This window comes from Erinaceus europaeus, chromosome 11 (genome assembly GCF_950295315.1).
Source record: "Erinaceus europaeus chromosome 11, mEriEur2.1, whole genome shotgun sequence".
Lineage (NCBI taxonomy): Eukaryota > Metazoa > Chordata > Mammalia > Eulipotyphla > Erinaceidae > Erinaceus > Erinaceus europaeus.
The window spans coordinates 1,863,334-1,885,460 of NC_080172.1; the positions used below are offsets into that span (position 1 = coordinate 1,863,334).

The 22,127-nt window shown below is 51.0% G+C and overlaps 3 protein-coding genes across 5 annotated transcripts in view; 1 reads left to right on the forward strand and 2 right to left on the reverse strand.

Annotated features, from left to right (window-relative positions):
* The window catches only part of GCNT4 (glucosaminyl (N-acetyl) transferase 4), a 33,402-nt gene extending 22,521 nt beyond the window's left edge, over positions 1-10,881 (reverse strand). The window contains exon 1 of the mRNA XM_060201058.1: positions 10,862-10,881. The gene's annotated coding sequence lies outside the window, so the exon portion shown is untranslated. The remainder of the gene's footprint in view (positions 1-10,861) is intronic.
* POLK (DNA polymerase kappa) overlaps positions 1-22,127 on the forward strand; it is a 358,361-nt gene that overhangs the window by 30,392 nt on the left and 305,842 nt on the right. The window lies entirely within an intron of this gene.
* The window catches only part of ANKRD31 (ankyrin repeat domain 31), a 77,875-nt gene continuing 76,691 nt past the window's right edge, over positions 20,944-22,127 (reverse strand). For all 3 annotated transcript variants that reach the window (XM_060201044.1, XM_060201045.1, XM_060201043.1), the window contains one exon: positions 20,944-21,288. In XM_060201044.1, coding sequence (XP_060057027.1) covers positions 21,143-21,288 — 146 coding nt within the window. In that variant the 3' untranslated portion in view covers positions 20,944-21,142. The remainder of the gene's footprint in view (positions 21,289-22,127) is intronic.

Below are 22,127 nucleotides of genomic sequence, written 5' to 3' on the forward strand. Positions count from 1 at the left end.
TATTATTTTAAGAATCTTGTATGAATAAACTTTTACATATACAAAAACTGAATAGCAGGGGCCAGGTGATGGCACACCTGGTTAAGCACTTGTTACTGTGTGTAACGACCCAGGTTCAAGCCCCCACTCCCCGCTTGTAGGAGAGAAGCTTTTCAAACAGTGAAGCAGATGCTGCAAGTCTGTCTCCGTTTCTATCTCCCCTCCCCTCTGAGTTGTAAAAAAAATAGAATAAAAAAGAAAGAAAGAAAGGAAGGAAAATAGGAAAGGAAAAAAAACTGCACTGGGTGGTAGGTGCACTGGGTTAACTGCACATAGTAAGAAGCCCAAGGACCCCAAACAAGGATCTGGGTTCAAGCTCCTGGCCCTCCACCTGCAGGGGGGTCGCTTCACAAGCGGTAAAGCAGGTCTGCAGTTGTTTCTCTATCTTCCTCTCCTCTCGCAATTTCTCTATGTCCTACCCAACAAAATGGGAAAAAATGACCACTAGAGCAGTGGGTTCATAGTGCTGACACCGCGCTTAACCGACAACCCTGGAGTCCAGTAAAAAGAAAGAAAAGACAGGCAAAAAATGGTCCCCAAGAGCAGTGGATTTGTTGTGCAGGCACCAGTGATAACTATGCTGGCAATAAAAAAAAATTAAATACGTGACAGTAAACCTAAATAACTTGAATCTTTGTGGATTTGAGCACAAAACTCTAGAATTCTGAAGCTTGGGTGGGTGGGTACTGGGGCAGCTAAGGCCCGTGTTTACCTTCTATTATCTGGAAAATTCTGGACTCCTCTTTGTCGACTCAGAAACCCAAAGCGAACTCTGCGTCACCTCCAACCTCATCCATTCACGTTCCCCACCACCACCAAAAAAACAAAACTCCAAGCTAATGCATACAAGGGTTGGTCAGCAAACAAGGCCCTGCAGGAAGCCCCCAGAGAAAGGGTTTGTCAGTGCACACAAGGGCAGGACTGACCAGTCACCCTCCTGTGTCGCCCCACAAGAGTGTCGAAAAGCGCCGAGCAGTGAAGCCTCAGTAACCCCAGGGAAGACCGCTGACACGGATACTTGACTGTTAATTCCTCTGGCCTGGACACCAGCAGGGGACACAGAGGTCTATAGAAAAGCGGCAAGAAACAGGAGCCAAACAGATCTGGGCAGAATTTCACTTCAGATGGTCACGACTTGACGGAAAGAGGTACAGACTGACACTTGGATCCAAGAAATGAAGTGCCCCGGTAGCAGCAGATGGCGAGACGCGGCTATACTCTAGACACTCTATAAACAACACTTGAGTGCTTGAGGCTCAGTGTGTACTCGGCAGGAGTCACAGCTGATTTGGTAAGGGACTGACAGAAGAGTTTCTAAAAGGAAGAAGGTGGCAGGGCAGGCAGTGATGCACTCTGTAGGGCGCAAGGTCCCAGGTTCAAGCCCTCAGTCCCCACCTGCAGAGAGGAAGCTGCGTGAGTGGTGAAGCAGGTCTGCAGGTGTCTGTCTTTCTCTCCCCCTCTCTGTCTTCCCCTCCTCTCTTCATTTCTCTCTGTCCTATCCAACAACAACGACATCAATAACAACAACAATAATAACTACAACAATGAAAAACAACAAGGGTAACAAAAGGGAAAATAAATAAGTAACTATTTTAAAAAATAAAAAAATAAAAAAGAAACAGGCTGCTATTAAGAACAATGAACCCACCTTCTCTGACCCATCTTGGACGGAGCTAGAAGGAATTATGTGAAGTGAGCTAAGTCAGAAAGATAAAGACGAGTATGGGATGATCCCACTCATCAACAGAAGTTGAGAAAGAAGAACAGAAAGGGAAACTCAAAGCAGAATCTGACTGAATTTGGAGCAGGGAACCAAAGTAAAGACCCTGGGTGGAGGGTGAGGGTGGATGTTCAGCTTCATGCAGGGGGGGGGGATGGGACAGTCTTTTGGTGGTGAGAATGGTGTTTATGTACACTACCAATTTGCAGTCATATAAATCATTAATTAATATGAGAGGGGAAAATTGATCGAATATCTCAAAAAAATTAAAGAAAAGAAAAGAAACAGGCTGGGGGGTGTGGATCCACCTGCCAACACCCATGTCCAGTGGAGAACAATTACAGGAGCCAGACTCCCACCATCTGCTCCCCATAATGACCCTAGGACCATACTCCCAGAGGGATAAAGAACAGGAAACTTTCGAGCGAAGGGATGGGATAGGGAGTTCTGGTGGTGAGAGTTTTGTGGAATTGTACCTCTCTTATCCTCTGGTCTTGTCAATAAAAACGAAACAAGAACCGAAAGAAGCAAAGAAAGCACCTTCCAGCATTAGACCTCAAGGCCAAGGAAGGAAGGGGCTGGTATCCTAGGACACCCTTTGCTGAGGGACTGGCTGGCTGGAGGTAAGGGCGCCATGTGAAGCCAGCGGCCTCAAGAGGGGAGAGGCAGGAGGGGAGAGGCAGGAGGGGAGACGGCAGCTGTCAGCCTTGCAGGCACCACAGGCTGCTGAGCCCCTGGGCAGAGGCTCCTACTTGGTGGCTCTGGGTGGTCCCAGGAGCTGCATCTCCAGGGTAACGGCGACGCAGATGGCCCAGGGAGCACACTTGGAGAACCACTGCACTAACGGAGCGAAGTTACAGATTTCTGAAATGTCTATGAAGATGGTGTGGTGTACTTCCCCCAAAATTAACTTCCCCCCAAATTAGGGAGAATTTATCAGTTTTAGACCCCCACATGACAGTACTTCGTATTATGTGCTTTTGAAAATTTCATAGAGCTGGGGCTGGGTTGTGGCGCACCTGGTTGAGCTCACGTTACAGTGAGCAAGGACCCAGGTTCAAGCCCCCGGTCCCCACCTGCAGGGGGAAGCTTTGCGAGTGGGGAAGCAGGGCTGCAGGTGTCTGTCTGTCTCTCTCCCTCTCCCCCCTTCCTCTCTCTTTCTGGCTGTATCTATCCAACAAATAAATAAAGATTAAAAAAATAGCAGCTAGGCGGTGGCACACCTGGATAGATGCACACATTACAGTGCGCAAGGATCCAGGTTCGAGCCCCTGGTCCCCACCTGCAGGGGTAAAGCTTCATGAGTGGTGGAGCAGGGCTGCAGGTGTCTCTGTCTCTCTCCCTGTCTCCCACTGCCCTCTCAATTTCTGTTTCTAGCCAACAATAAATAAATAGTTTAAAAACAGCTATTAGAGAAATCTTCAGAGTTCAGCAGAAGACCCACCTTTATTCTCTGACCTCTCTGTGTCTTGTGATTCACTGGGCTCCATAAGGCGTATTTCTGTTCCTGCTTCAGCTTCATTTTCTGGCACGTTATATAAAGCTGACTTTCCCTTTGGTCTTCTTCCACTTTCCCTATGTTTTTTTCCTGTTATAGTCAGCAGATCATGTTTCATAATATATTAAAGTGCAACCTGCTTCTTATCAAAAGGTATCTGGCGTCCTCCATTGTTCAAAATAGTAAGTGCTGACCCAACCCTTTCCCCAAGACCTTCACTGAGCCCACCGGACTCTGGTCCGTTATGTTCTGAGGCAGCTGGCTCAGTTCAGATTAACTGTGCTTTATCTTATAGAATTGAGTTGTCTGACTTTAGAGCTCACTCGGAAAAGTACCAACATATGGAAATGCATATACAATGGCGTGCAGAGTAATGCAAATTAGCACAAGACGCGTCTCCAAATTGCTCGGGAAGAATCTGCAAGCCTCAGTGTTGAGGTGATTGATCCAATGTCCTTCTCTACACTCTGAGCATGGCCTGATCTTCCTTGTTGTGTGTGTGAGTGTGTGTGTGTACGTGTGTGTGTGTACGTGTGTGTGTATGTGTGTGTGAGTCTTCTTCTAGCGTTTGCCCTTCTTCTGTAGCCAGTCAACAGCGTCAGGTTGAGCCTGATGTAAAGTTTCGAGACCTCCTTTGAATCTGGAGAGGTGGCAGTCGTTGACTATGTGGGTCATAGTCTGTCTGTAGCCGCAGGGGCAGTTCTGGTCATCTCTGGCTCCCCAGTGAGTGAGTGTGTGTGAGTGAGTGTGTATGTGTGTGTGAGTGTGTGTGTGAGTGTACGTGTGTGTATGTGTGTGTGAGTGTGTGTGTACGTGTGTATATGTGTGTGTGAGTTGTATGTGTGAGTTGTATGTGTATGTGTGTATATGTCCAGCAAAGAAGATCCTGGCGTTGATGTTGCCACTGTTTAGTTCTATGACCTTGAATGAGTCTTTAAAAGTCGTCTGGGTCTCACAGAATCTACATTCTGGAAACGACACAACATAACCATGAACACGGAGCTTCCCAGGTTTCGGCGTGGGCTGGGCACAAGGCACACCTGCACAGTCCTCACAGTAACCCCCAGAGAGATGCCGGAGCACACGCCCCTTCCTCCAGCAGCCAGGAGAGCAAGGCAGAAAGGGCAGGAAGCTTGTGCAGCAGCAGAAGCTGGAGGAGGGCCGGCCAGCACCAGGGCCTCGGAGTCACTAGGGGGACCACACTTAGCTCTGCTCTGCGGTTCCCATCTGTGTTTCCCTTGATGAGTACGTGTGCCTGTCTCTGAGGTAAAAACTCAAATTTCACAACCACTTGTGCTCTGAAATATTGTTTCAAGAGGATGATGATGATGATGCTCTATCTATCGTGTATGAGTCTGATATCAAAATGTCAGCACAGTCCAACTGTTCTTGACCTCAGTTGGGGGGTGTGTGGGGTGGGGTGGTGGTGGGGACAGGGTACAGACACTTTGATAGCTTGTTTGGTCAGCCTCTCCTTTTACCTTACTCCATCCTGTCCACATATTTGTAGAAATATGTACAAGGCTCTCTCTGTCCCCACTTAAAACAGCAGCCACTCTGGGGTCGTCCAAGTAGCTCCCCTGGATAAATGCTGTTTTCCTATGTGTACGTGCACGCCCAGTTCTCCTGCACTGAAAGAAGCTTCCGTCTCTCTCTCAAATGAATGAATGAATCAGTAACATAGCCACCCTTCTGTCCTACCTGCCTTAGAGGACTAGCTCAATGCAACGGGTTAAGTGTGGGCCCCTGGCAGCTGCCGGTCCACCAGCACACAGACACACACACTCGCCTCACACGGGACTCTCGCCTCAACTTTGCCGCAGACCCAACATCACCTTGGTTCACCTCCCATCTCTCCCCGGGAAGATTAGGCCTCTGCTCTGGCTCCACATGCCTTCCTACAGCCACACCAGGTTTTAAAGACACCCCAGCACAGACTGCCCGCACCCCAGGGACCTGCTTCATGCAGTCACTTTAGTCTTGTCCCCTGGAACCCTTACAAGCAGCTCAGTCTTCATGCAATAACACTCACCTTTCCTCTGAGTTCTGCTCCTTGCCCAGGACACCTGTTCTGGAAACAGCAGAGGCATCTAACCTAACTCGGAGGGAGTCAGCTGGTCCCCTTGTTGGTATGCTTCTAATTGTGCTTTTAAAACCCCTTCTGTTTCATTGGTTTAATCCCCCCTGCTTAACCCTGTATTCTATTTACATAACCACTGTTCACTAAGCACCGCCCTGCCTGCAGGGCACTGGTTTAATCCCCACTGGTTCATGATGTCTTTTTGCTCCGCCCCCTCTCCTAGTACACCCTGATTTCCACCAGTCACTTTTCGCTCCACCCTCTCTACCTCACATCCTGTTTCCACCCTACTTGGCGAGTATATATAAGGACAGGATTGTGGTTAGAGATAGCTTAGATTGCGCTGCATTTCACATGAATAAAGACTGAACTGTGTACCACTCAGCCATGAGTCCCTGGTCGGCTCTCTCTCCCGCCCGCGAAGCTAGCCCAGCATCCCCTCATGCTCCACATCAGCTGATCTCTAAATCACCCAGAGTCTACCTTGAATCCACCCACCCAGATGTGTCCTCCCCACTGCCACTCTGTCCAGTGAGCCGCCCTTGCTCCAGGGGCTCCTCAAAACCCACTTTCCACAAAGCAGCTGGAATTCAGATCTCACCACAGTATTTCCAGGTGTCTTGAGAATCAACTTCACGAAAATGACCCCACGTCCTGGCATCACCTAGACCCGACTCTCTCCTCCTTGGACACTCTCGGTCTTCCGCAAGGGAAGCCATAACCCCTTTTCTCCTCTTCCTCCTTATGCAACACCTGTTCAGCCTCCAGGTTTACCTGAAACCCCTCTCCCCCCAAAGTGAGTGGCGGACCTCTGAGGCAACCCCCCACCCACTCTATCCCAGCCTGGTGTGCCTTGTGCCTAAGATCCCACTAAGCTGGAAGGCAGGCGGTAGTGCAGCGGGTTAAGTACACGTGGCGCAAAGCACAAGGACCCACATAAGGATCCCGGTTTGAGCCCCCGGCTCCCCACCTGCAGGGGAGTCACCTCACAGGTAGTGAAGCAGGTCTGCAGGTGTCTGTCTTTCTCTCCCCTCTCTGTCTTCCCCTCCTCTCTCCATTTCTCTCTGTCCTATCCAACAACAACAATAATAACCACGACAAAAAAAAAAAAAACAAGGACAACAAAAGGGAATAAATGAATAAATAAATATTTTTAAAAACCCAGTAAGTTCAGGTGGGTGAACAAACTCTCCAGCCTTGCCGGCTTGCTGCTTCCTGCCTTCCAGGCAAAGAAGGGAATCCTCAGAGTCCACAGTTTGCTTTCTAGAATGTGATGCTGCCATGAGCTCCAGATAGATCACCAAGCAATTCTCCCAACACCCCTGCTCCCCCTGCCCCCCCTCCCCTGCTTCCCTTGCCCTGCTTCCCCTGCTCCCCTGCCCTGCTCCCCTGCTCCTCCTGCCCTGCTTCCCTGCTCCCCCTGCCCTGCTTCCCCTGCTCCCCCTACCCCCCCAGCTCCTCCCCTGCTTCCTCTGCCCTGCTTCCCCTGCTCCCTCTGCCCTGCTCCCCTGTTCCCCCCCCCCCGCCCTGCTCCCCTGCACCCCCTGCCCCCCTGTTCCCCCTGCCCTGCTCCCCTGCTCCCCCTGCTCCCCTGCACCCCTGCTCCCCTGCTCCCCCTGCACCCCTGCTCCCCCTGCTCCCCCTGCTCCTCCTGCTCCCCTACTTCCCTGCACCGCTGCTCCCCTGCCCCCCTGCCCCAGTGGTCAGTGGTTCTCCAGGAGAGAGCTGGCTCTGGGCTTTCTCCCTTCCCTGCCACCCAGTCAGTCGTGGCCATCTGTTTGCAACCTGCCTGTCCAGAAGCACTTGGCTTAAGGGGCCATTCAGGGCAGACTTTGACTTGTCTACTTTTGCCCCTTGTTCTACTCACTCCTTTCGCAGCATTTAGCAAATCTCTGTGAACTCTGCTCCTGAAAGCAGTACCCGTGACTGAGTCATCAGCAGGAGGGAGAACATTACCCTCACTCCTAGGGAGTCCTCTCAGTCTCCCTGGGGGACATTGGTGCCACACCACCCAACCCTTCCCTGATAATACAACTAAGACAAGTCATGGCATCTTAACTGGTAATTTTTCAGAGAATTGGATCCTTAGAGAAAGCAACTTAAGAACTGCTCTGTGCAATGATTCATGGATTTTTAAAAAAAGTTTCCCTTAAATTTCCCCCCCCCTTTTTTTTTTAATATTTCTATTTTATATGATAGGACAGAGAGAAATTGAGAGGGGAGGTGGGAGGAGATAAAGAGAAAGAAATTTAATTTTAATTTTTTTAATTAATTTTGATTTTTTCATTATCCTTTATTTTTTTCATTAATTTCCTTTACTTGTTTTTCATTTTACTTTAATTTTCCTTTATTTTTTTTCATTATCTTTATATATTGGATAGAGACAGTCAGAATCCAGAGGGAATGGGAAGACAGAGAGGGAGAGAGACAGAGAGACACCTGCAGCCCTGCTTCACCATTTGTGGTGCTTTCCCCCTGCAGGTGGGGACCCGGGGCTTGAACTGGGGACCTTGCATGTTGTAGCATGTGCACTCAGCCAGGTGCGCCACTTCCGGGGCTCAATTCATGGATTTTATTTTTTTTTAAGGATCTTATTTCCTTGAATGGGGTGGTGGTGCACCTGGTTGAGTGTACAAGTTACAATGTTCAAGACCTGGGCTCATGCCTCCAGTCCCCATCTGCAAGGGAGAAGCTTTTTGAGCGGTGAAGCAGGGCTGCAGGTGTTTCTACCACTTATCTCTCCTTTCTCTCTCAGTTTCTCTCTGAATTTATCCAATAAATAAATATCTCTCAAAGTAATAAATATTTCAACTCCTCAAGACAGTAAAAAGAAGAAAAAATTAAAAACCCTCAAAAGGGCTAGTTAGTTTTTAGAATATCATGGTTAGGTGGCTTAACAGGGGGTACAAGCTTTCAGTGGGCAACCTCTTTCTATAAAGTGAATATCTATCAAACCATGCAGAACAGTAAAATAGATGTCGTCCCCAATTCTCAATTTTCTGGCTTGTTGCTTTTTCAATTCCAAGGAGAGAGAAGGAGAAGGCGTGAGCCTCACCTCTCTGCTGCCCAGCAGAGGAATAACACATCCCACATCCCAGGATATGAGAACATGGCAAAATCTCCCCCCTTGCGGGAGAGCTCAGTTCTTAAACTCACCAAACAAGCATCCACCCACTCGCCACCTCTCGCCCAAGCAAAGATGAAAAGACTCAATCCTCAGGACCAGGAGGGACCTTCCTGGCCAGCTTGCCCGCCAGCTGGGCTCTCCGTGAAGCAGGGTGCCAACTAAGTCCCAAGGGAGACGCCCTGGGAGCAACTCTCTCACTCGCCCTGGGTGGGGTGAAACTGGAAGTTGACTTCGGGCTGCTCCAGTCCCTGTGGCCGGGAAGGCTGTGAGTGGTCCCCAGCGCCGCAGGGGCCGGCCCGGGTGCGCCCAGAGGGCACCTTCTGTCCTCTGGGGAGCCCGTGCCGATGCGCCCGGGGACTGTGGGCCTCTGCTCAGCTCCTCCGCGACCTCAGGGTGCGGGACGCCCCGCGCCAACACGCGCCGCCGCCGCGTAGCCCCCATCCAGCTCCCGCATCCTCGGCGCCACATCTGGGAACTTTCCAGGGTCCGCACAGCCGCGGGGGGGCAGAAGCTAAGTTGCGGGGTCCGCACAGTCGCGGGGCGCAGAAGCAGGGCGTCTGCACAGTCGGGGCGCAGAAGCTGAGGGTCTGCACAGTCGGGGCGCAGAAGCTGCGGGTCCGCACAGTCGCGGGGCGCAGAAGCTGCGGGTCCGCACAGTCGCGGGGCGCAGAAGCTGGGGGTCCGCACATTGGCGGAGCGCAGTAGCCGGGGGTCCGCACAGTCGCGGGGCGCAGAAGCCGGGGGTCCGCACAGTCGCGGGGCGCAGAAGCCGGGGGTCCGCACAGTCGGGGCGCAGAAGCCGGGGGTCCGCACAGTCGGGGTGCAGAAGCCGGGGGTCCGCACAGTCGGGGCGCAGAAGCCGGGGGTCCGCACAGTCGCGGGACGCAGAAGCTGGGGGTCTGCACAGTCGGGGCGCAGAAGCTGCGGGTCCGCACAGTCGCGGGGCGCAGAAGCTGGGGGTCCGCACAGTCGGGGCGCAGAAGCCGGGGGTCCGCACAGTCGGGGCGCAGAAGCTGGGGGTCCGCACAGTCGCGGGGCGCAGAAGCCGGGGGTCCGCACAGTCGGGGCGCAGAAGCCGGGGGTCCGCACAGTCGGGGCGCAGTAGCCGGGGGTCCGCACAGTCGGGGCGCAGAAGCCGGGGGTCCGCACAGTCGGGGCGCAGAAGCCGGGGGTCCGCACAGTCGGGGCGCAGAAGCCGGGGGTCCGCACAGTCGGGGCGCAGAAGCCGGGGGTCCGCACAGTCGCGGGGCGCAGAAGCCGGGGGTCCGCACAGTCGGGGCGCAGAAGCCGGGGGTCCGCACAGTCGGGGCGCAGTAGCCGGGGGTCCGCACAGTCGGGGCGCAGAAGCCGGGGGTCCGCACAGTCGGGGCGCAGAAGCCGGGGGTCCGCACAGTCGGGGCGCAGAAGCCGGGGGTCCGCACAGTCGGGGCGCAGAAGCCCGGGGTCCGCACAGTCGGGGCGCAGAAGCCCGGGGTCCGCACAGTCGGGGCGCAGAAGCCGGGGGTCCGCACAGTGGGGGCGCAGTAGCCGGGGGTCCGCACAGTCGGGGCTCAGAAGCTGGGGGTCCGCGGGGCCTAGAAACTGGGGGTCCGCACATTGGCGGAGCGCAGTACCCGGGGGTCCGCACAGTCGGGGCGCAGAGGCCGGGGGTCCGCACAGTCGCGGGGCGCAGAAGCCGGGGGTCCGCACAGTCGGGGCGCAGAAGCCGGGGGTCCGCACAGTCGGGGCGCAGAAGCCGGGGGTCCGCACAGTCGGGGCGCAGAAGCCGGGGGTCCGCACAGTCGGGGCGCAGTAGCCGGGGGTCCGCACAGTCGGGGCGCAGAAGCCGGGGGTCCGCACAGTGGGGGCGCAGTAGCCGGGGGTCCGCACAGTCGGGGCTCAGAAGCTGGGGGTCCGCGGGGCCTAGAAACTGGGGGTCCGCACATTGGCGGAGCGCAGTACCCGGGGGTCCGCACAGTCGGGGCGCAGAGGCCGGGGGTCCGCACAGTCGCGGGGCGCAGAAGCTGGGGGTCCGCACAGTCGCGGGGCGCAGAGGCCGGGGGTCCGCACAGTCGCGGGGCGCAGAAGCTGGGGGTCTGTACAGTCGCGGGGCGCAGAGGCCGGGGGTCCGCACAGTCGGGCGCAGAAGCTAAGTTACGGGGTCCGCACAGTCGCGGGGCGCAGAGGCCGCCCCCCGGGTCCCTCCGTGAGCCGCAGGCCCGCGGCGCGGAGGCGGCTGCCCCGGGACCCCACGCGGCTCAGCGCGCCGGCACCGCACCCTCCCCGCCAAGGAGCCGGGCTGCAAAGTGAAAGTCGCTGGGGAGGAGAAGGGCCGGGACGTCCCGCACCCGCGGGCCGGGGTCACCGGCACCCGCCCCCACACGCCCCTCGCCACCCCGCGCGGCCCCGCGCACTTACGGAAGGGAACCGCGGAGCCCGAAGCCCGGGTCCCCGCGGCTGGAGAGCGGCGCCCGCCGGAGCCCGACTCGCCCGCGGCTGCCGGCCCCCGTGCGGCGGCTCCTCCCCGGGCTGGTGACGCGCGGGAGGAAGGAGGAGCCCGCGCCCCGCCCGGCCGCCCCCGGGACTCACCAGGGTCCTGCGGCCTCCTCGCCACCGGCACCCAGCAGACTTGGGGAGAGGATGCGGACCCCGCACAGTGGAGACGCGTGTCCGATACAGAGGCAGCAAGTCTCCCCACACGCACCAGGGCACCCACTTCCCCTCCAGCCGGGGTGAGGGTGGAGAGCCCAGCCGACCTGCACTGGGCACCCGGTCAACGCCAGCCCGATCAGCTCCCCCCTCCGCAATCGCTGGACAGAAAGCACACATCAACATTTGGTGGGGGGGTGGATCTAGGCACTAAAAGAACTGCAGTCTATTTCCCCTAACATACTGAATAAATCGTGATTTATAAGAGTATACATTTATGGGGCCGGGTGGGGTGCACCGAGTTGAACATGCAAGCTACAGGTAGGTCGGCCTCCCTCAACTTCTTAGACGGACAAGTGGAGAGTGAGCAATCACAGGTCTGTGATGCCCCCTGCACCACAAAATCTTTCAAGTTAAATACAACACACAGGGACCCGGGTTCGAGCCCCTCGTCCCCACCTGCAGGGAGAAAGCTTCACGAGTGATGAAGCAGGGTTGCAGGTGTCTCTCTCTCTCTCTCCCCTACCCTCTCTATTTCTGGCTGTCCATATCCAATAAAGATAATGAATAAAAGTTAAGATTATAATAGGATACAGTTTAACATCATCCCCACCACGGAAGGTCTGTGTCCCTACCCCCAGACCCACAGTGGACGTAAATAACCCCATTCCTCACAGCACACACCCACTGAACCCCTGAGCAGCCGTCCCCCTGGGCCTCTGTGGCAGGGCTTGGGATGCGCTGACCTGGTGCAGGCCTGGCTCTGCTCTGTGCACAGCCTCCCACGGCTTGTCCTGGCTAGAGGCTCCCAGCCGCCTTCCAGGGTCAGGGCTGCACCGGCAAGTCTGTCCACCCCAGCCGGTTGGCTTTTATTCCTGTGTCACTAGTTTGTCACTGCTAGCTGCCTGGCGGTTGTCTGACAGGTTGCTGTGGGGTGGGGATGAGGGTTGAGGGGAGGAAGGGGAGGTGATGGAGGAGTGAAGGGAGGAGGCTGGGCTCTGAGAGCCAGTAAATCCCAAAGCGGGAGCGGACATGGGGCACCCACACCATACATAGCCTCAGTCCCAGCACTTGGAGGTGATCTGCAGTAGTACAGACAAAAAGGAAACAAACAAAAACTTTGTGCTCTAGGGGCAAGTATTTTAATAACCACTTCACAGGCATTTAAAAACCAGTGGCTTCCTCTTCCAGGCCTTGCCTCCCTAATGGAACCTCCTTTATCTGGAGACCTTTAAAAGTCTCATAATGTACCCTTCTGATCTCCTCGTCTGCAAGTCACGGTGAGGAGGAAGATCAAAACAACCAAAGCTTCAATTATCCATCCTGGGTGCTATTCTAGGCACCATTTCCAGACTAGCTCTTCAGTCTTTGCGGCCTTAGGAAGGAGGCGCCATTCTATTGTGATTTTACAGACAAGGAGCGGACAACGAGGAAGGTGGAATAAGCCAGGAAGAGAGAGAACCATAGAGTTTGTCTCTGCCTTTATCAACTAAGGAAACCAAAGTCCCTCCGGGCTGGAACTCAAGTGGGCCACCAAGGGCAGGCCGACGGTACAGTAGTTATGCAGGACACTTTCATCTCCAAGGTTTTGCAGGCCCCAGGTAGAATCCCAGGCACCACCAGGCACTAGAGCTGAACTGCACTTTGCTAAACCGGCCAGTGAGCCACCAGACACCAGTGGCCTTGGCTTACGCTGCAGGATCCCCCAGTAGTTTCAGGCAGGCAGGAGTTGCTGTGAAATCCACAGTAACACCATTCCTCCCAAGGCGGCCAGCTTCTTTTTTACATTTTTTATCTTTATTTATTTATTGGATAGAGATAGCCAGGAATTGAGAGGGAAGGGGGTGATAGGAAGGGAGAGAGACACCTACAGCACTGCTTCACCACCTGCAAAGCTTTCCCCCTTGCAGGTGGGGACTAGGGGCTTGAACCTGGGTCCTTGAGCATTGTAACATGTGTGCTCAACCAGGTGCATGACCACCCGGCCTCTGACGGCCAACTTTATTGCTCTGGAGGGATCAGATCACACAATGATCACCCACTTGCTTCTTTGTTTCACCTTTTTGTCTCCAAGCAAACTTTTTGTGATGGGCTTTTAAAGATTAACCTTCAGCATAAAGTTTGCAAACTTTGACCTGGATTGCTCTTTACACAAACTGTACCCAGCTCTCTGCCTGTCCTCTCCACTCACACCGCCTTCAGCTCTTCTAGTCTTCCCTTAAAATCCCGTGCTCTCAGCACCCCAGGCCTTTGGAGAACATATGGCCCAAGGCCTCCGCCTGTTCCACCAGGCTATGTTCCACATTCCTGGCCAGTTCCCTGAGGGCTATCAACAAACTGGGTGACTCAACACAGCAAAAATGGCTTCTTTCGCCATTCTGGAGGCCGAAGGCTGCTCAAGAGCTTCTCGGGGGCACGCTCCTCCCCAAGTCCCCAGGAAGAACTCTCCCCTGGTTCTAATCTTCTGATAAGAGCTGGGAGTCTTGTGATTTGCAGGATCATCGCCTCAGCCTCTGACTGTCATTACACGAGCGTTTTCTGGCTGCATGTCTCCTCTGTGTGCATGTTCCATTCTTCTTTAAGAACGTCAGAAGTTGGACTTCGAGCCGCGCTAACTCTGCATAATTTCATGGACTTGATTCATGCTACCCAAGCATGAATTTACAGGGCTCAGAGCATTATTCAACCCAGTACAAGTCCCAAACGGCACTGTTCACGAACATACGTGGCCTTCATTGAGAATGCAAAGAGGGAGAAATTACAGCTTCTGCTGTCAGAGAAAGATGCTGTCGTTACACAAGTGGCATCTGCACCAGAGGCACAAGTGACCCACACAAAACGAAATCCTAAGAGCCAACTAACTGGGCCAAATGACAGACCATGGGCCAACTGGCTGCACCTCTCGCGCTCAAGGAATTCAGCCAAGGGGACACAGGGACTGAAGGCGACACTTTCGGACTTCAATCCAAGCGGAGAGCGATGCTCGCACTTCCTAGACGCAAGAGTAGGAAGAGCAGAGTAAGGACAGAGAATCTGCTGAAAGCACAGTTCCAAGGGGGAAGGTGTGCCTGGCAGAGTATCACTTCCAAAGTTTCATCGCAAAAATGCAAGACTGAAGGAATACAGACACCTGCACATCAGGTGTGAGGACACAGGGAAGGGCTGGCAGAAGCTGCCCAGTAGAGCAAACACGGCCTCATGCATCTGCGCCCATGCTCGACCCGCAGGCACCACTCAGGGAGCCATGCAAAGGGAAACTTCACAAGTGGTAGGATGGCTCTGTGGTGTCACTTCCTCCCCTCACCCCCGTGTGTGTGTGTGTGTGTGTGTGTGTGTGTGTGTGTGTGTGTGTGTGTGTGTGTGTGAGTGTGTGTGTGTGAGTGTGTGTGAGTGTGTGTGTGAGACTATAAGTGTGTGTGTGTGAGAGTGTGTGTGTGAGAGTGTGTGTGTGACCCTCTAACTTGGCAAAAAAAAAAATCCCATTAGGTGGAATCAACCAGGCATCCCAGTGAAGCCTGGCAGGAAAAAAAAGAAAAAGAAAAAGAAGAAAAGAACTGGAATAATAATGACATAGGAGTTACTGTATCTCTGATAATTGTCCCCTGTAACTGCAGAGCAGTCAGCACAATTTAGAGTGTTCTCTCCTTTCATTAAGTTCATTTGATCTTCACAACTTATCTTCACTGTCATCAGAGAAAGGAACACCATCTCCTCCCTTCTGCCTCCTCCCTCCTTATCCTCCTCCCCTTCCCCTTTCTCCCCTTCCTCCCCACTCCCCTTCTCTTTTTCTTTCTCTCCCTCCTCCCTTCACCTCCTTCAGCACTGTTCAGCTCTGGCTATGGGTGCCCAGGATTGAAGGTGGGATCTCAGAGCCTCAGGCATGAAAGTCTGTTGCATAAACTGCTGTGTTACCTCCCTGGCCCAGGAACCCAGGAAGTTTATTTGTTAATACAAATAATCCTCAGATGCAAAGGGGTCAGGTACCTGCCCAGATCAAAGAACGAGTCGCTTGTAGAATAGAATATAAAACGATTGGTCTGCGGATCCCCCGTTCCAGACTGTCCTCAAGTGATGTTGCCTCTGGGGCCAGCCTTCCAAGCATCTGAGCCACAGGGCAATCCTGCCAGCAGTGGAAAGTGTTTCCAAAAGACCACAGGAGACTTCACTGCGACTGTGACAAGCCCTCCTCAGATGTCTCGCTTCTTCTCAAGTTTTCTCTGTCTCTATCCAATAATAAAGAAATACACAAAGAAGGATGTGAGTGTGGCTGCAGTGGAATTCACAAACAGCTTCTTCTCACCCCACTTTCTTTTTTTTTAAAATATTTATTTATTTATTATTGGATAAAGACAGAGTGGTCCAGGAGATGGCTCAGTGGATAAAGCACTGAATTCTCAACCATGAGGTCCTGGGTTCGATCCCTGACAGCACATGTACCAGAGTGATGTCTGGTTCTTTCTCTCCTCTTATCTTTCTCATGAATAAATAAATTATTTTAAACAAAAAGAGAGAGAGAAAAATTGAGAGAGGAGGGGGAAGATAGAGGGGGAGAGAGACAACTGCAGCCCTGCTTCACCACTCGTGAAGCTTTCCCCCTGCAGGTGGGGACCGGGGGCTCAAACCTGGGTCCTTGTGCCCTGTAATGTGTGCGCTCAACAGGTGATCACTGAAGTGTGAATGCTTAACCAGGTGCATCACTGCCTGGCCCCTCACCCCACTTTCAGTTCCCAAGCAACTTCTCAAAACTAGGTCCTGCCTGGACATTTAAAAAATATCAACAGGCAAACAAACATTCAATAACAATGGTCCTTCCAGCCCTTTTATCCAGCTCTGTGGCACGTATTCTCTTACCACTATCTGGAATTCAATTGGTCAGGGGCTCTTTGGGCATGTATGACTCTGTACACAAAAATTTGTGACAAGGTGCGAGTGGTGGTGCACCACCAAGTTGTGGTTGGGCACATGTGTTGCAGTGCACAAGGGTCCAGGTTCGAGCCCCACCTGCAGGCAGAAAGCTTTATGAGGGGTGAAACAGGACTGCAGGTGTCTCTCTGTCTCTCTCCTTCTCTATCTCCTCTGCCCCTCTCAATTTCTGTCTCTATCCAGTAATAAAAATAATTTAAAAGGTCCTTGTGCACTGTAATGTGTGTGCTTAACCAGGTGCACCACTACCAGGCCTCTGTCTCTCTCTATCATCCCCTTCTCTCTCAGTTTTTGGCTATCTTTATTAAATAGATAAAGATAATAAAAAAGAAGAAAGAAAAAAAAAACAATGCGTGACACAGATCTGTTGCCAGTAAATTTGACTTTTTTTTTTTTTTTTACAGTGGACACTTGGTAGGCCAGGAAACACAAACATTTCCTTAAAACTCCTCTTTCCCATCACTTGTTTTTCCTTTGGGGTCATTTTTACACAACAAAACAGTTTTCTTGTTTGTTTTTGTTCTGCTTCTTCGTTTCATGAAAGTGTGTAGGCAATTATGAACAGAGAACAAAAGAGCTCGCTAAGACAAAGACGTTTGATGATGGCAGCTCTCACACAGCAGGGAAGAGGCTCACCTCACCACATCCTCACCTCTGGCTATGAAGAGCATAGCCCAACCTCATCTCTCAAGCAAACTGTCATACGCCAGGGAACCCCAAGGCATCGTGGGAGCAGCTGAAAAACAATGCCAATCACTTTTTATCTTTGAAAATACTAGTGCTTATGCTACAACTTCAAATATTGGCATCTCCGGTTCCTTCGTTTCATCTCCGTTGAAAGCTCCTGACAAGGTGAGACTGAACAGGAGGAGAGCTCACACAGGCGCCTAAGGAATCTGGAGGTGGCCATGCGGCCTGCACCTCAGCTTAATGTAGGCCTGCTGTCAGCTGATGTGACATGGCCTTGCCATCCATTCCTCTAACTCAGGTGGTTAAAGAATTAAAGGGTGGGGGTCGGGCAGTAGCGCAGCAGGTTAAGTGAGCGTGGCACAAAGTGCAAGGACTGGCGTAAGGATCCCGGTTCAAGCCCCTGGTTCCCCACCTGCAGGGGAGTCGCTTCACAGGTGGTGAAGCAGGTCTGCAGGTGTCTGTCTTTCTCTCCCCATCTCTGTCTTCCCCTCCTCTCCATTTCTCTCCGTCCTATCCGACAATGACATCAACAACAACAACAACAATAAAAAAACAAGGGCAACAAAAAGGAAAATAAATTATATATATATATATATGTATATATATATATATATATGAAAAGAAACATAAAATAAAAAAGTTATTAGAAATGCATTAACAAGGCAGGGGAGATAGCATAATGGTTATGCAAACAGACTCTCATGCCTGAGGCTCCTAAATCTCAGGTTTAATCCCCTGCATCACCATAAGCCAGAGCTGAGCAGTCTTCTTCTTCACATAGTCAACAACTGCCACCTCTCCAGATCCAAAGAGGTCTCGAAACTACATCAGGCTCAACCTGATGCTGTTGACTGGCCACGGATGAAGGGCAAACGCTAGAAGAAGAAGAAGCTGAGCAGTGTTCCGATGTTTCTGTGTGTGTGTGTGTGTGTGTGTGTGTGTATCTCTGAATCTCTCTCAAAAATAAAATAAATTATTAAAAAGAAAGAAAGGCATGTGACAATTTTCTAAAAAAAAAAAAGCATTCTAAAAAAAAAAAAGCATTAACAATTTAAGCCCAATGTTTAAATTCAATCAGTTTACTCACTTGAAACCTTAAGTGCTTAGACTGAAGGAATATATACTTAGAACTGAAGTAGCATAATGGTTCTGCAAAGAGACTCTCATGCCTGAGGCTCCAAGGTCCCAAGTTCAATCCCCACTGACCACCATAAGCCAGAGCTGAGCAGCACTCTGGTAAAAAAAAAAAAAAAAAAAAAAATGTATATATTCAGAACTGACCTTTGGTGGCAGGAATGTGTTAAGAGACACTCCTATTAACCTATAGTCTTATAAATCACTCTTTAACCAATATGAGAGGAGAGAAACAGATTGAATGTCTCAAGCTTCTTGAGGCATAGACTTCAGTTCTGAATATATATATATATATTTTCTTATCTTTTTTTGTAATCACTAAACAAATTGCTAAGTTACAAATATATATGTATATAATATATTTATCCTTGCATCTGTGCTTGCGCTTAAAACTATGTGTGCTTAACCAGGTGTGCCACTGCCCAGTGTCTCAAAAAAATATCTATTTTTATACAAAAGAAAGATAACTGTGTTTTAAAGTTGAAAGTAAACTGCAAACCCTTCCCAGTCCAACTCCCTCAGGGACAGAGGCTGGGGTTATTTTTGTAACTCCCAAGGCTGTTAGCCAACACACCCCGTGGCCATTCCACAGTCACACACACACATTTCATAGCTGATAAAGTAGACATGTCATTCAAGCGTTCGTTTATGTATATTTACATGACTATACACACTGCCCTGCTGCAGGTTCAAGACGCAGAGCCGGCCAATGGAGTCAACAAGGAGGAATTTTATTAGCCTTAGTGCTTTAGGGTGGGGTCTCAGCCCCGAGCCTCAGCGCTCTGTGCTTTGAGGAAGGCTTGGGCAGGAGCCTGAGCCGGGCAGCCATTGCAAGCAAAGCCAAAAGCACAATGTAGCCGCTAGCCTGGCCGCTCGGCACATTCTGTTCCCCATAGGAAGGAGACATTTCTCCTGCCTGGCCTTGTGCACGACACACCTGTGGCTATTTGTCCAGTCAGCTTCAGGCTGACCTTCCTCCTCACTTCTTTGTGGACACTTTCTTGACCTTCTGCACGGCCTCCAACTCCTGCACACACTCCCCCCTTCCGTATGCCCTCCGTCCTTCTAGTCTTGCCATCCCCTCCTCTCCCTGTGCTCCTGATCTCCGTGGGTCTTCATCGTCTCATATTCTCTGGACATAGCCATCAACTTTATTCTTTTTTATTCTCTTTTCCACTTGCATTTGAAGTCATATGGTTTTCTTTTCTTTTTTAAATTTCTTTATTGGGGAATTAACGTTTTACATTCGACAGTGAATACAATAGTTTGTACATGCATAACATTTCTCAGTTTTCCATATAACAGTACAACCCCCACTAGGTCCTCTGTCATCCTTCTTGGACCTGTACTCTCCCCACCCACCCACCCCAGAGTCTTTTACTTTGGTGCAATACACCAACTCCAGTTCAGGGTCTACTTGTATTTTTTTTTTTTTCTGATCTTGTTTTTCAACTTCTGCCTGAGAGTGAGATCATCCCATATTCATCCTTCTGTTTCTGACTTATTTCACTTAACATGAATTGTTCAAGGTCCATCCAAGATCAGCTGAAAATGGTGAAGTTACCATTTTTTATAGCTGAGTAATATATATATATATATATCACAACTTGCTTAGCCACTCATCTGTTATTGGGCACCTGGGTTGCTTCTAGGTTTTGGCTACTACAAATTGTGCTGCCAAGAACATAGCTGCACACAGATCTTTTTGGATGGATGTGTTGGGTTCCTTAGGATCTATCCCCAGGAGAGGAATTGCAGGATCATAGGGTAGGTCCATTTCTAGCCTTCTGAGAGTTCTCCAGACTGTTCTCCACAGAGGTTGGACCAATTGACATTCCCACCAGCAGTACAGGAGGGTTCCTTTGACCCCACACCCTCTCCAGCATTTGCTGCTGTTACCTTTTCTGATGTATGACATTCTCACAGGAGTGAAGTGATAACTCATTGTTGTCTTGATTTGCATTTCTCTGACAATCAGAGACTTGGAGCCTTTTTTCATGTGTTTCTCCGCCTTTTGGATCTCTTCTGTGGTGAATGTTCTGTCCACGTCCTCCCCCCATTTTGAGATGGGGATATTTTTTTTCTTGTTGTTGAGATTTGCAAGTTCTTTATATATTCTGGTTATTAGCCTTTTGTCTGATGCATGGCATGTAAAGATCTTCTCCCATTCTGTGAGGGGTCTCTTGGTTTGGGTAGTGGTTTCTTTTGCTGTGCAGAAGCTTTTTAATTTGATGTAGTCCCATAGGTTTATGATTGCCTTAGTCTTCTTTGTAATTAGATTCGTTTCATGGAAGATGTCTTTAAAATTTATGCAGAAAAGAGTTCTGCCAATATTTTCCTCTAAGTATCTGATAGTTTGTGTTCTAACATCCAAGTCCTTGATCCACTTGGAATTTACTTTTGTATTTGGTGAAATACAGTGGTTCAGTTTCATTCTTCTGCATGTTTCAACCCATTGTTTCCAACACCATTTGTTGAATAGACTCTGCTTTCCCCATTGAATAGTCTGGGCCGCTTTGTCAAAGATTAGATGTCCGTAGGTATGTGTGTGTGGAGGGGAAAGGGTCATACGGTTTTCGTTTTTGTCAACATAACCAAGATTAATATCAAACAGTGCTAACTGGAATTTTTTCACTGATATGTAGAATTTCTTATGTTAGTTGTTATAGTCCCAAGGGGAAGATGTTTTAAATATCTCCTTAAAAAAAAAAACCTCCAAGTTCTTGTTTTAAGTATATTCAATGTATTCACTTCTTAGGACAAATTACTCTTATTTGTATCCGTACATCTCCAGTGAAGGCCTTCTTTACACAGGGGTAGAGGTGTGGATTGAAGGGCTCGTTTGACATGCATGTCCATAAAGAGAAAGCAGAGAACCAGTGTGGCTTTATACGTTTATTAATAGGTGCATTCGGTTGAGCACACACGCAGTGCCATGTGACGATGGTCCTGGTTTGAGCCCCTGCTCCCCATCTGTAGGGGAAGCTTAAGAGCGAGCAGAGAAGCAAGATTTCTACCTCTCTATCTTGTCCTCCCCTATCAATTTCTCACTGTCCTAATTAAAGATGAGGAAGAGAGAGAGAATCAATATGGCTTACTTCAAAAGTGCCTTTATTTCAGTCACAAGGAAGTATTAACATTGTGCTATCTGAAGAGGTTTTCTTACAACTGCAAATAGACATCTTAAGTAGCACCCATGAAGTCTGTGTTCAGACAGGCGCACCAAACAACAGAAGGTAATAAAATATGAATGCTGGCGATCGCAGGAACAGGCGCCTAAGAGACGGTGGAGAAAGCAGGGCGTCAGAACGTCAGCTGCTCACATTCCACGTAGAACTTCCAGTGCCGGTCCATTATGTGGGGAGGGAGATACTCTTGGTCGTCGCTTAGTAGGATTTCCTTTATCTGTAGGTAATGTGGCACGCTCTGCACTGTCTCTTGGGAGGCTCCTGCTTAAAGCAATTTCAAAAAATTATAAGCTGCCTTGTACACATGAGACTTACAATTCATTGATTACAAGTTCTAGATTCTAATGGGTCCCAGAGTCACTGTTGGAAGAGATTAATAATAATTTGTCACCAGTTCAGCTGAGGACACAGGTCCATCCTTTTCTGCAGGCCCTGGTGTGGGATCTCTCTGCAGACATTCTAGAATGTCTCTTCGGCTTCTGGGCTGCTGTAGCCGAGTCTCTAAGCTTCCCTGTGGACATGCTCCACCTGCACCACCTCTCTCTCTGCGGCCATCCACGCACGGCCTCTACCTCATCCTTCTGGGAGCTGGGCAGCGGGCCACTCGGTCGGGCACACACACGCTACTGGCCAAGCCCACCCCAGGTGCGGGAGTCACGGAAGTGATCGAAACCCCCCCCCCAAAACAAAAGAAGAACTTAACACCCATCCTATACTCGTGAACACACTGTAGGAGACCAGCGTCACTCTGATCTAAAAAAGCAAGAAAGGACGACGCAGAAAGAGAGCACTGCAGAGGGAGGGCGGCCTACATGCACGAGCCAAACAGGGCACGGCAGGCGTCGGCCAGGATGTGGAGGGGCTTGCTGCACCCAGCATGTCGGGGGGGAGGCAGACGGGGCAGCCCGTATGGAGAACAGTAAGAAGAGTCTTGGGAGTCGGGCGGTCGCGCATCAGGTTAAGCGCACGTGGCGCAAAACCCAAGGACCGACTAAGGATCCCGGTTCAAGCCCCCGGCTCCCCACCTACAGGGGAGTCACTTCACAGGCGGTGAAACAGGTCTGCAGGTGTCTGTTTTCTCTCCCTCTCTCTGTCTTCCC